The sequence below is a fragment of the Petaurus breviceps genome, unplaced genomic scaffold (genome assembly GCF_028583685.1).
Source record: "Petaurus breviceps papuanus isolate PSGF00001 unplaced genomic scaffold, PetGlider_PUasm1.0 689, whole genome shotgun sequence".
NCBI classification, from domain to species: domain Eukaryota; kingdom Metazoa; phylum Chordata; class Mammalia; order Diprotodontia; family Petauridae; genus Petaurus; species Petaurus breviceps.
In genome coordinates, this window is record NW_027186458.1 from 3,521,225 (window position 1) to 3,533,702 (window position 12,478).

The window sequence follows — 12,478 nt, forward strand, 5'->3', positions numbered from 1 at the left end:
TCTCTCTCTCTCTCTCTCTCTCTCTGTCTCTGTCTCTCTCTGTGTCTCTGTCTCTCTCTGTCTCTGTCTCTGTCTGTCTCTGTCTCTCTCCTCTATCTCTCCCTATCAGCCACCTAGGTGAACACCTAGGTGTTTTGTAGAACACCCAACATTTAACAAAAGATTTACTTAACTATATCCTGGGAGGGATGCCCAGCAAAGTTGCAGCATTGGGTCAGGGAGGTGCAGCACTTTGGGTATTAGCAAATCAATATGTCAAACGCAGCATCAGAAACCAGCACCACCATAATAGTAATGCCATTTATACAGAGCTCTGTAAAGTCTTCAAAGTACTTTATCTTCTATGAGCATCATGTCACCCCAGTTTGGTGAGGTTAGTACTAGAGATATTATTATCCCCATTTTACAGATGAAGAAGCTGATTTTCAGAGATAAGTAATTTGCCCAGGTTCACACTGCTGGTAGGTGTCAATAATAATAATAGCAAAGCAAGATTGCAAATGCCTATTTGTACACAGTAGGAACTTAACACATGCTGGTTGACTGGCCAAGTCCCATTTCTGAGTTAGCCAGAACCTAGAAGTTTTCTTTGGGAAATGCCCCCTCTATTCAAAACTTCCTAAAGGTTTCCTCCCCTCCTACATAGCTGGTGGCATACCAGCTAATTCCAAACAGAATGACAAAGTCACTGGGGTAAGACCTATAGAGTAGCAAATGAGACCCGTTGAGTCATCACTGGAGTGTCACTATGAGTGTGCCCCCAGGGTGTCAGATGGTACAGGTAAGATGCTGTGGGTGGCCTGAAAAGGGAGATCAAGGTGTTTTTGTTTATTGCTTTGAAGTCTTATAATACCTACTGTTTACTCCTGGGCCCCTTTTGATTCATGGTGAAAACTGGAATCCACCCATTCTCTCCTTTTCCTGTCTAACATGCAGATGGGGCACATTTTGCTGTCTCCATCAATCCCTCCCCCCACACCCTCACACATGCACACGTATACCTAGCCAGTGGAAAAGAAAAAAGTTACTCACATTCATCCATCTCACAAAGATTTCCAGGCTGAAATGGGAGGGCTTTAGGGCTCCTGGAAGGATGAATAAATAGGTGAGTGGCTGGCAGCCTGTCCATTGTACCCCTATAACAGATCCTTAGCAAAGTAGGGATTGACTCCTGGTGATTGGAAGCCTAAAGCCTGGCCTCATGGAGAGGACAATCATCTACTGCCTGATCATCATCTTCTCTGGGACAGTGGTCCCTAAACACAGCTCCCCAATCCGCCGCCAGACCAGGATAGTCCAACTTCTACAAATTGTTGAACAGCTGAAAACATGTGTGAATGACACGGTGAGTAAGACTAGAGCTGTCACCAAGGGCGAGCCACCCAAGGCTTTGATGCTGCTTTTTCTCAGTCTGAAAGGAGCCCTTTTCCACCTCAAAATCACATGAACTTTTTTTTTGCTCTAGGATCCTGCATTTCTGCCTACCCCCGAAAATGTTGAGGTAAGACGACTTCTACATTGCACTAAATGTTTATGTTTGAGTTTTGTAAAAGGCTGATGAGGAGGAATGTCCTATCTTGGTAGGGCAAGTGGGAGTGTGGAGGAGCATCCAAATTAAATCATGCATTCTGAAACAGTCCATTGATGCAGAATTAAATCTTGTACACAAGTTACAAAATGTCTTTTGCTCAGATATTAAGCTTTATTCTATGGCAAGTGGTCAAGTAGATGAAGGACATTCAAGTGTAATCTAAGAGCTTTTTTTGACATATATGTCCATCCCTTGAATTTGATTCTCTGCCACTTCCAAGTCCTAGATACATAGCATCTATCATAGTCATAGATAGATAGCATGTATCATAGACAGAAGGCACCATAGACAGCATCTTATGATCATGCATTTAGAACTGGAAGGGCCCTTAAAGGCCACAAAGTCCAGCTTTCTCATTTTTCACAGGAGGAACCTGAGACCCAGAGATGTCAAATGTCTTGCCTAAGGTCACACAGTTAATAAATGATTGAGCTGGGATTTGAATTCAGGTCCTCTGACTCCAAATTCAGTGAATGAATTCCCCAGTCAAGATTCTGCAAACCTACTAGGCTGAAATTAATATCCAGGGACCACACAGTCCATCATTCTGTCCTGAGAAAAAACTTGAGGAGCAGGCAGCTCATCTAATTTTTAATCGAAAGGAAGAAGCATTTAAAATATGGGTGCATATGATGAGAAGCTTGTTCATTAAGGCAGAGACAAAACATTAGTAGGATGGCCAAGAGTAAGAGCATGGGGATGATTATACTTCTTTGGGGTCTCAGGTATTACTTGCATGATGAATTATACGTTCTTAAGCTACTTTAAAAAACCCATCAGAATGCCAACAAGGACCAGCTAGGAAGCACTAACTTCAGACTGACTCTTGCATGCACAGCACACAGAAAGTGGTTGTGGGATATTGTCACTGCTGTGCACTTGTATTTTCATAAACAAAAATAACCTTAGAGAGACAGAAAGAGAGCTGGGACAGCACAGGGAGGGATCTAGATGTTAAACGAAAGAGTAACAAGAAAGGAGTTACTGTAAATGAGTGTAAATAGTTGAGAAAGTGAATGACTCAGAGTGGATAGAAAACTTATTCTGCCTTATTTACTGTCTGCACTTTGCAAAAAGAATCAAACCAAGAGTTCCCCCCAATCAATGAGGAGGAGATTGTCCCCAAGGGAGTCCAAGGGAAGGTGCTTCCTAATAGAAGTATCTACTCATGGTGCTTTGGATATGTAAACAAAGAGGCAAAATGAAAGGGCATTGTCTCAGCCCTGAGATAGCACTTGTCAAATGCTGTCTGACAGCAGTGACAGAGAGCAAAGCTGGAAGAATTAAGGCATCTTCCCAGCAGACCAAGTCAGGAGGAAGCCCTTCGGCTCAGAGATACTTCACTTTGGTCTCCCTTTTGTCTAAACTGCATTCAAGCTGAGCCCATTTGACTGGCCTCTAGAAGGATATAAAAGTGGATGGAAATGAAGGCATCCATGAGTTTCCTTCAGGTAGTGCATGTTAGGGGTTGCTATAGCCCAGCACACAGATATGATACAATACACACATTTACTAAGTACTTACCTAACTGATGTGTGCACAGAACTTCACTAGGGTTGGGTTGGGAGTGACAGAGTGTAGATGAGACTCAGTCCCATGGCGTCAGAACTGTAAAGTCTACAGTAGTAGACAAGCCCACAAGTATTTGTACTTCATAACAGACTACTAGATAGAATGTCGGAATTGGCCATCAAGAACTGGGTCCAAATTCCACTTCTTACATTTTTCACTTAAATTCTCAGAGCCTTAATTTCCCCATGGGTAAAATAGACATTAGAATACCGATGGTACTGGCCTCACAGCATTGTCATGAGGACAAATGAAATTATATATGTTAAATGCTTTGAAAAGTTTTCAAGGGACTGTCAAGCAGTTGTGGTACCACAGAAAGAAGGGGAATGGAACTAAAAAGTAAGCCTATTGGGCTCTGTGTTAAGTCAGAGGATCTAGGTTCAAATCCTGACTCTACCATTTGCTTTCCATGTGACCTTAAGCCAGTTATTTCACCTAAGGCTCGATTTCCTCATCTAAACAATAAATGGATCGGAGTGGTATCCTGTAAGGTCCATTCCAGCTGTAAATCAAAGAACTTTTTATAATAGCAGCTACTACAAATTATCTGTGTATCCATACAGCTCCCTATTTTTTTCAATGACTCAAACTCTAGTTTTCATGTAAAACCAAAAGGGATGTGTTCAAGGGAGCAGAGCACCTCTTTAGAGGCTATATAACCGAGTGCCATCAGAGACGGAGGATTCAGAGCTGGAAGGTTCCCTTAGCATTCATCCAGCCCAGCAGATTTCAGATTTACAGCTGGAGTTGCCATGGGCTGTGAGATGCTAATTTAATGAAGTCACACATTTTCCCTGTGAAATCTGTGACAGTGTAACCTGGCTGCTGGCACAGCCCTCTTCTCAATCTCCTGCTGGAGAGAGAGGAAGGCGTGTGTGTCGATGGTTTGTCACTGTGGCTTTTGACTTCCTTGACTTTCCCAAATCTATGACCCTCAAACAACAGCAGAGAACTCCATAGATTTCCACTGGCTAATTCATAATGGCAAAAGGTCAAGGAAAAGATATCCAGGAGTGGCTATCTTGGAGGTGGAGGAGCCCGGACACTGGCCCAGGGTCCCACAATCCTGGAGGAGCCAGGTGGCCATAGTAACACATTGCTTCAGAGAGACAGTGAGTGGGCAGAGGTGTTAGCCAGTATGGGGAGGGGAAGGGGATAGAGACCTGAGAGGTTTATTTAAACATTGTCCATGGTCCAGCCAGCTCATATTTCCATGGCACTTGCAAATTTTCAAAGCACTTTCTTCATAACCAACCTGTGAAGAGTTAGCATTATAATCCCCATTTTACAGGTGAGGAAACTGAGGCAAAAAGGGACTTGCCCACACAGTTGGAACTGGAATGTAAATGTATTTCTCTTGCCTCTGTTTAGTCCTCCTTCCATCACACCAAAGGACTTTTCATTGCCAGTTTAAGGAGGCTCAGATCAGATACCTTTCAGCAAGACAGTGTGGCATAGCGGATAGAAAGCTAGACTTGGAATCAGAAAAGACCCAAGGTAAAATCTCAAGCTCTAGGAACTTTCTGGTCAAGTGATCCTGGACAAGTCACTTAGCTTCTCTGTGCCTTAATTCCCTCATGTGTAAAATAAAGGGGTTGGACTCAGCAGCCTCTAGAGCTATTAGAAGCTGCTAGAAGTCACAGTGGATAGTGGCCCTGACTTCAGATCCAGCCACAGACACAGCTATGTGACCTCTGTCAGCCTCAGTTTTCTCTACTGTAAAGTGGGGATAATAATAGCACCCACCTCTCAGGGTTGCTGTGAAGATCCTTATCAAATGCCTGGTACACACAGCAGGCACTATATAAACACTTATTTCCTTCCTCTCAAGTCCCCACTCAATCTATAATTTTACCATTCTATAGACTGGGGTTAAGAAGAACCTAGCTTTTTGAATCATGGTCCTGCTACTTGCCAGCTGTGTGAACTTGTTCGAGTCACAAGTAGCTTTTCTGAGATGTTTCTAAACCTGGTAGCATAAAGCTAAAACCACCTGCATTTAGTTACCTCCCAGGACTGCGATCTGGAGAAAAGCTCTCCTCGCAGAGGAGCTGTAACTCAAAGTGCACAGCGGCCTGGCCCTAAATCAGCTTTCAAAGCAGTGATCAGTGCCCCTGACCCAGCAGAGCAGCAGACCAACGGCACAAGGTCTGCACGACCCCATTCTGCTCGGAGCCTATTTTCTGCCAACACACACACCTGGAAGTGTTAACTCAGCAATCCTGGGCCTCGGTGAGAAACACTGGTTGCTCAGATCATCACGGATGAAACAGTTAAGGTTTTTCAGTTTCAGCTGGAAAATTTGCCTCTTTAATTATGAATATTATTTTTTTTCCAGTAAGTTAGGCCGGTAGTGGTTAAAAAGAAAAGAAAACGAGAGAAACTGAAACAAATGCGAGTATGTGGTTTTCAAGGAAAAATGCAGCGCCCGAGTTCACATTTAGAAATCGTTTCTCTTAAATAAGCATTTTGGCAGAGCTGCGGAAGGGGGCTGCTGGCCCTGCTGAGAGCGGCCAGGCTAAGAGGGAGGCAGGCAGGGAGGGAGGGAGGGAAGCAGGCAGGGAGGGAGGCTGACAGGAAGGCAGGGAGGGAGGGAGGCAGGCTGGCAGGGAGGGAGGCAGGGAAGGAGGCTGGCAGGGAGGCTCGGAGGCAGGCTGGCAGGGAGGGAGGCAGGGAAAGAGGATGGCAAGGAGGCTGGGAGGCAGCCTGGCAGGGAGCGCAGGCCGGCAGGCAGAGAAGGGAAGCCGGCGCTTGGGTTGGGAGTCGCGATCACGTCAGTCAGTGCGGGTTCCCCTAATCAGCACTTAAGTAAGACATGAAGTACAGGCTGGAGAGCCGCGGGGTCTGGACATCACCCCCACCATCGAACTTTTGTTTAAAAGAAACCCCAAAGACGAATTTTTTTAAATTTTTTAAAAAAATAACAAAAAAGGAACGAATCCATAGCGTAGCAGACGAAGGTCTAGACAGTCAGGAAGGCCTGGGTTCGGATTCCACATCTGATAGTCTGTGACTGGCAGGGAATCTCGAAGAGCCTCAGCGGCCCCATCTGTAAAATGAGAAGGCTTTCCTCCACGGCCTGGACAATGCCTGCCCGCTCGGAGACGCTTTAAAAGTCAGGGAGCCTCCAGGCAGTTGGGTAACCCCAGGGAAATCCTAGCCCCGAGCCTCGGTTTCCTCCCGTGTACGGTATGGATGGAGGTCTTCTCGGGCTCCACCCAGACTTAGGATCCTACATTTTCTTGGAACCAGCATTGACTTGATTCATTTCAATAACCAAATAATTGTAAGCTTTATTTGTCACGGCGAGAGGCTCTCGGTTTTTTTCTCAGTTCTGATCCCAGGATGGATTTTTTTTTTTTGTCTTTTTTTCTGTTGTGAATCCCTTTGATAAAGTGTCTGGACGCTTCTCAATACACACACACACACACACATATAACTTTCGAACTTTCAGTTAGAGATTACAGAAAATGAAGATGTGATTTCTCTTTTGCATCCAAGCTTGTGGGTCCCCTGAAATCTATTTATAGAATCCCTGGGATCCACACTTGGGATCCATGGACCCTAGTTTAAGAATCCCTGCTTGATTTGGAGCCTAAGGATCTGAGTTCAAATCTTAGCTCTGCTACTAAGCCTCAGTTTCCTCATCTGTAAAATAGACATTGGAGAGCTAACCTTTGTGATCCCTTCCACTTCTAAATTGAGAGTATTTGGCAATTTTTTTTTAACCAAAGCATGGCCAGCTAATGAATACCTCTTCAAAACATGCTCGCCCAAGGATTTTTTCATTCTAAAGGTTACTGTTCTTTCCTTTCATATCTTGAAAATCAGATTGTTTGGTTGTATTGATTTTATAACAGGGAAAGGGTCTGGACCTGTGGTTGCATTAGCATAAGGCACTCCCAGGTGAGGAAACTCCCTCTATCCATGCAAACTGCATCCTCTGTATACCTTACAGTCTTAGACAACTGCCTAGAGTACAGAAGTAAAGTGATTTATCCAGGGTCACACAGAATGCAACCTTTCTAGCTTTCAACGGAAGATATTTTAAAAAAGATATACTGATGACTCATTAAGTGATGGATGCATATTCCAGAATTCCTGAATGGCAAAACACCAGGTAGATGGTTGATGGTCAGCAGGTATCTAAGAGGCAGCCAGGTGGGAAATGGATAGAGCCTTGGACCAGGAGTCAGGAAGCCCTCAGCACAAACCTGGAGTCAGACACTAGCCATGTGACCTTGGACAAATCACTTAACCTTTGCCTGCCTCAGTTTCCCCATCTGTAAAATGGGAATAATAAAAGTACCTCCCTCTAAGGGTTATCGTGAGGATCAAATGAGATCTTCGTAAAGTAGTCAAGCAGCTGGGGCACAGTCCCTGGCACACTGTAGGTGCTTCCTTCCTTCCTTTAAAGGTCCCTTAGTGATCTTACAAGAGGCCAAATAGAAAAATGAATGGCATGCTAGATTTGGAGCTCAGAAAACCTGGACGCAGATCCTGCCTCTGCTCCTTACTAGCACTGTGACCTTAGGCAAGTCAGGGAGCCTTTATGAACCTGCCCATTCATCTGTAAAATGGTTAAGAAGTTACCTGCAGCACCGTTCTCTAGGGGCTGTCAGAAGAACCCAATGCCATTGCTCGTAAAGCCCTTTTACAACTCTAAAGGAGACAAGGAAGGGGAGAGAGCCCAAACCTATGATCTCATTGTGATAGAGAACTCCTGGATGAGGAAATTCCCTCAAACAGTGCAGGTGGGAACCCTCTGTGGAATTGTCTAGGAGGTGCAGATGTTAAGGCCTGGGTCACACAGTCTTTTGTGAAAGAGGCAAGTTTCAAACCTTCATAAATAGATTTCAAGCTGGAAGGGACCTCAGAGGTCATTGAATTAATCTCATTTTACAGATGAGGAAACTGAGTCTGAGAAAGGTTAAGTGACTTGCCCATGGCAGGACTGGATATCAGGTCTTCCTGACTCCAGGTCCAGTGCCCTATCTACTGTTAAACTTAGATGCCAGCTATTAATTCATATGAATCCCAACCACTGAGAAAGATGGAATGACCAGAGGAAGTCACTTTTCCCCATGGTTTTCTCACACATGTGTAAACATTTTTTTTCTTTCAGAAACACTGTGAGGAATCAGCTATTAAGTGTTTCCAAGCAGCCCCATTAACACCCTCTAATAATGAAGAAAAGAAAATGAGATTTGATATTTTGGTTAAACAACTCAGAAGGAAATTGCCTTGGAGAGAAGATAAAAAATCCAAGCCAGTAAGTTTATTGTCATCCATCATCTACAATATTTCTACTTGGGAACCAAAAAGTTGGGTGCTCAATGACATGCTGAAAGGCTCCTTGAGTCTCTCTGGTTAGGTCTCACTTTGAGGGAAGGCACAGCCCCCAGACTACAAGGTGCTGCAAACTCCAAGCGGCCCTTGGGGCTCAGGTGACCTGTGAGATTGAGAGCAACAGACCCAGGTGCCCAACCTGCCAAGGAGCAGTATGGTACAAGGAGACTTGTTGTCTATTTGTAATCTCTGAAATACTTTCTTCTAATTTAGACAGTTATGTTCTCAACCCTCTTTCCTCTCAATATGAGTGGTCTAGAAGCAGAACCATAATTAGAAATTTTGGGCACTGGGGTAGGTGCCATTAACTTGAGGCATGGTTGAGGAGGAAGAGAGTTGAGTGTGGCAGGGGGGAGGGTGATCTCTGTCCCCTCTCTGGTAGCTTTTGATTTAAGCTAATTATTCTTATCAACTAGAGAGGCAGTGTGACATAGTGAATAGAAAGTTGGCCTCAAAGCCAGGAAGGTCTCAGTTTAAGACCCATTTCTGACATGTAGTGGCTGGGAGACTCCAATTATTCCAAGTAGAATAATTCTGGTACATGGGCCCTTGACCCCATTCTCTTGGATCTTCTCCAGAAGACTGCCATCCAATCATGCCCCACAATCTTTAACTATTTCCTGTCTACCAGGTCCCTCCCTGATGTCTACAAACATGCCTAGTCTCCCCATCCTGGGGGGTGAGGGAAGCCCTAAGACCCAACCTTCCCCTCAAGTGATGAAGTTCTTTTCCCTTTCTCAGCCATACTGTCTATATGTGCTGCCTCTACTTCACCTTTTCTCAATCATTTTAAATCTGGCTTCTGACCTCATCACTCAGTCAAAACCTTTCTCTCCAAAGTTCCCAGTTTTCCCAGCTGCCAAATCTGACATTCTCTTCTCAGTCCTAACCATTCTTGAACTCTCTGCCATATTTGACTCTACTGACCACTTGCTCTCTTTTCCTGAATGTTCTTTTTCTGGGTTTTCATGACCCAATTCTATCCTGCTTCCCCTCCTGCCTACTCATCTGATTACTCCCTTTCAGTCTGCTTGGCCCCTCCTCATCCAAATCCCATTCCCAACAGTGAGTACTTTCCAAGGTTCTGAACTTGGCCTTTTCTCTCTCTATGCTCTCTCTCCACAATCTCATCAGCTTCCATGAGTTTAATGATCATCTCTCTATATACAGATGATGCACAGGTCCATATTACTAAACACATTCTCTGCCCTAATCCTGTCCCTCATCACCAACTACCTACTGGGTATTTCTAACTGGATGTCCCATACGTATCCCCAACACTCTCCACCCCACCTCCACCTGCCAAGCTTTCTTATTTCTGGCACCTTGGTGCCCAGAGGCCAGGAAGACTCAAGTTCAAATCTGACCTCAGACACTTACCGTGTGACCCTGGGCAAGTCACTTAACCTCTGTTTGCCTCCATTTTCTCAAATGTAGAATGGGGCAGATAATATCACCTATCTCCCATGGTTGTTGTGAGAATCAAATGAGATAATGTTTGCAAAGTGTCTAGCACAGAGTTTGGCACACGGTAAGCACTGTACAATGGCTCATTCCCTTCCCTCCCCCATTGAAGGAAGCGGCATTCTTCAGGTCTCTGGGGCTCACAACCTTGCATGAGCCGTGACTCCTAATCCCTTCACCCCAATTATCTAATCAGTTGCCAAATTTTGCCATTTCTATCTTCACAATTTTTCTCACATCTACCCCTTCTCTGCCCTCAGACAGCCAGCAGATTCTGGTCCTGATCTCCTCTTGCTTTGGTGATTTCAGGGGTTGCCTATTGGGTGTCCCTGACTCAGTGCGTGTCCCCACTCCAATCTCTTCTTCCACCCTGATGTCCAGGTGTCTGTCCATCATTCATTCCCCTGCTCAGTAAAGTCCACTGATTCCCCACTGTCTCCAGGACCAAATATAAAAGTCCTCTGTGAGGTTTCAAAGCCCGTCCATGACCTGGCCTCTCTTTCCAGACTTTTGTACATGAATTACTCTTCTTCCTTGCACACTACAATCCAGCCAAATTACCCTGCTCTCTGTTTCTCATATATAACACTCCACCTCTGTACCCTGCCTCAGACCACCTTCCACATCTGGAAGGAGCTCCAACCTCAACTCTGCCTCATAAATTCCCCTTCTTCCTTCAAAACAAAGTTCTGAGCCAGCATCTCAGGCTAGGCTTGACTCAGGTCAGTCGGGCAGCTGCAGCAGGTCTGAGGTGAGAATGAAATGCCACACTCATGTCCCTCCTGTCTCCACACTGCCTTCTACATGAAGGTTTTCCTGATAGCCCCAACTGCTCATGCCCTCCCAGCCATCACTGTGTTTATTCTGTGTGTGTTTCTATACGTGCAGGCTGTCTTCTCCAATGGCACACAGACTCCTCAAGAGTAATGATTATTTCAGCCTTCACATTTCTATCCACAGCATGCAGCACAGTTCCTAGCCCACAGTAGATGTCTCATAAATGCTTGTTGGGTGATTAACGGAATAAAGACAACCCATCATTCCTGACTGCCTCTATTCTCCCTTCCTCTGAGAGGAGAAAGGAAGTCATGGGATTTTTTTAATACCTTAATGATCACTTCATTCAATACCCTCGTTTTACAAGTAAAGAGGTTAAGTGACAACAAAAATTGTTCGCCATATTAGGACAGATGTGGCAATGGAATCCAGGACTCCAGCTCCTTGTTGAAAAGACTCCATGTTCTTTCCATCCTCCCCTCTCCCACCCCTTTCCCCACCCTGCCCCCAGCAAAGTGGCAGTACAGAATTTTGTCTTTCAGCTTGATGGGTAATAGGCAGTGATGTGCATGTCCATCCAAGGGAGATATTTGCAAAGAGCTTAGCATAATGCCTGGAATGTAGTAGGCACTTAATAAGTGCTTGTTTCCTTCCTCCCTTTCTTTCCTTTCTTTTATCTTTCCTTCCCTCATTCTCTTCCTTCCCTCCTTCCTTGCTTCCTCTCTCCCTTCCTTGCTTCCTCTCTCCCTCCCTCTTCTCCTTCCCTCTTTTCCTTCCTTTCTTCTTTCCAAGAACCCATGGCATTAAGGGTACAAATGAATGCTTCTGCTTCTTGCTTTTCCAGAAATGCCCTCCATGTGATTCCTTTAAGGAGAAGCCACCCCAAGAATTCCTCGACAGCCTGAGATCACTTCTCCAAAAGGTATCTTTGTTTCTTATATCATTTCCATCTACACATGGGGACTGGGTTTTTCATGCTGGGATCACTGATGCTGTGTTGTCTTCACAGATGATTTCTTATGATCAGCATCCCCATCCCCATCATCATCATTGCCGTGGCCACTGCACCTAATACATGAGGGAGGTGAAGATTCCCGAGGCCCTAAGAGAAAGTTGGACACTATATGACAGACTCTAAGATCTTAATATTCTCACAGAGGAAATGCAGTGTAACTGTGATGGGGGGAAATGAGTTCAGATAAGAGTTTAAAGTCAGGAAGAGTTTTCCAAAATTACTATCAGATAAAAGCCTTCTTCTGTCCTGGATTTGGTGACTTGAGAACATGGTCATCTCATTTCACAGCCTCATTAGAATGGAATAGAAGGCCATGTCCTCTGATACTCATCATGCCCTGTGTTACCCAGCTGGGGTGCTGTCACCAGGAGATAGGGAAGGGGGATCTAGACGGGGTCACTGTCACTTGGGATCTGCCTTTTTTATTCCCTTTCTCCTCTGGTGACTTTTTTGGTCTTTTTACCATGCCTAATAAATACTGGCTAGTTTATATTCATAATAGAAAGATGCCCCTTTTCAAACATAAGCAAGAATATAGAAACAGAGGAGCTAAGAAAATTATTTTAAAAACCAAAACTTTTTGGAAAGAGAAAAAGATCAGACTTTAAAATCTTATCTGAACAGCCTTTCCCCCCATCTTAGTATATTTTACATGTTAAAAATGTAACTTATTTATGCTTTGAGGGGAATTACTTTTCTAGCTGGCTACT

The 12,478-nt window shown here is 44.6% G+C and overlaps 1 protein-coding gene across 1 annotated transcript; it reads left to right on the top strand.

The window, feature by feature from the left end:
* Window positions 1–1,198: 1,198 nt before the first annotated feature.
* On the top strand, window positions 1,199–11,825 carry IL21 (interleukin 21). Its single transcript, XM_069104837.1, has 5 exons — window positions 1,199–1,345; window positions 1,466–1,501; window positions 8,289–8,435; window positions 11,598–11,675; window positions 11,763–11,825. The coding sequence occupies exons 1-5, from the start codon at window positions 1,202–1,204 to the stop codon at window positions 11,823–11,825; spliced, it is 468 nt and encodes a 155-aa protein (XP_068960938.1). The 5' UTR covers window positions 1,199–1,201.
* Window positions 11,826–12,478: the final 653 nt, after the last annotated feature.

Coding starts and splice junctions, on each gene's coding strand:
- IL21 (XM_069104837.1), top strand. CDS start 1,202: ATGGAGAGGACAATCATCTACTGCCTGATCATCATCTTCTCTGGGACA. Junction 1,346..1,465: donor AAACATGTGTGAATGACACG/GTGAGTAAGACT, acceptor TTTTTGCTCTAG/GATCCTGCATTTCTGCCTAC. Junction 8,436..11,597: donor AAGATAAAAAATCCAAGCCA/GTAAGTTTATTG, acceptor TTGCTTTTCCAG/AAATGCCCTCCATGTGATTC.